General features: G+C 54.2%; 1 protein-coding gene across 1 annotated transcript in view; it reads right to left on the reverse strand.

Moving 5' to 3' along the window:
• Nucleotides 1–912, reverse strand: part of lcor (ligand dependent nuclear receptor corepressor) — an 81,339-nt gene extending 80,427 nt beyond the window's left edge. The window contains exon 1 of the mRNA XM_005939964.2: nucleotides 670–912. Coding sequence (XP_005940026.1) covers nucleotides 670–766 — 97 coding nt within the window. The 5' untranslated portion in view covers nucleotides 767–912. The remainder of the gene's footprint in view (nucleotides 1–669) is intronic.
• Nucleotides 913–1,217: the final 305 nt, after the last annotated feature.

The raw sequence follows: 1,217 nt of genomic DNA on the forward strand, positions 1-1,217 counted from the left end.
CCCCCCCCCTATAGATTTCCTCCCCCCTAAAAACAAAATTATGCCCACTGACATTTCCCTCAATGCAGCAAAGCGCGCTCCCAAAAGCCGATTTCCAGGGCAGTTGAGGGGGTGGGGGTGGGGGGTGTCATGTTTGAAGGCTGAGGGCGCGCGCCACCCTCCCCTATTAAAAAGCTCATCCGGCGCCGCGCACTCGGGCACGGGCCAACCTATAGCGGGGCAGCCGATTGGCCGAAGAGCAGCTCCATCTGCGCACGTGACTTCTTCTGCTTACAATAAATAAACAGCTATAGAATAATACTTCAAACGACTCCAAATGGCCCCGGAGCGCTCACAGCCCGGTTAAAGAGACTCATAACAGGCAAAGTATCCGCACACACAAGTTTGCAGGTGGAACAGAGGGCCCCACAACACGGCTCAAAGTTGGAGCTGAATCGTTTTTGGATATGTCCGGTGGGAGGCGGGCAGCGCCAGGCAACAGCCGTGCGCAAAGAAAAAAATGACAGCTTCATGGAGACCCTATAGGCTTACTAGTGGACATTAGGCCCTACATACCCGGCACTTTGCTCCTCACACTTCAGCCAAAACGAAAACATACAGTTACCGGCACCCGCCGGGCGTCCGGACCGCGGCACACACACGCACACACACAATGCCAAGCGAGCTTACCTACACAGTGAATGAGTTTGTGCCTCCAAGAGTCAAGTTCCTGCCGAAAGCCGCGCCTCTCTATCGTGCATTGCTGCCTTTTGCACAGACTCGCCATTTTCTATCGGCCCCTCCCGTGGGCGCGCACATACTGCTGGGTGCTTCCCTGCGCGCACGTCACCGGTGGTTTTTATTCTAGGGCTGGGTGGAGAGCGATATGAGGGGGACGGGGCTGCAGCATCCCCCTTTCTATAGCGCTCATATGTCCCACCCACCAAAAGCGCCCCCTCCCATCCCTCCCAGCATCTCTCTGCGCGAGGGTGTGCTGCTGGCACTGGCCGTTTAATGAAATGTGTGGAGTAGCCTATAGCACATGGCGCCTGCGCTCCAAATTTGCCATAGCTTACAGCGACGTGTGTCAAAGGGTTTCAAAATGCGCATTGTTTCAATCAACAGATGTGAGACACGTACAGCTGCCCCGGTACACGGGGAACGGGGTTATCACGGGTAAGAAGAGAAGTTATTTAGGAAAAAACAAACTTATACAGTATTATTTTTTGAAGGCATCT

The sequence above is a fragment of the Haplochromis burtoni genome, unplaced genomic scaffold (assembly GCF_018398535.1).
Source record: "Haplochromis burtoni strain Fernald_Lab_line unplaced genomic scaffold, NCSU_Asbu1 Contig_269, whole genome shotgun sequence".
In the NCBI taxonomy this organism is placed as follows: domain Eukaryota; kingdom Metazoa; phylum Chordata; class Actinopteri; order Cichliformes; family Cichlidae; genus Haplochromis; species Haplochromis burtoni.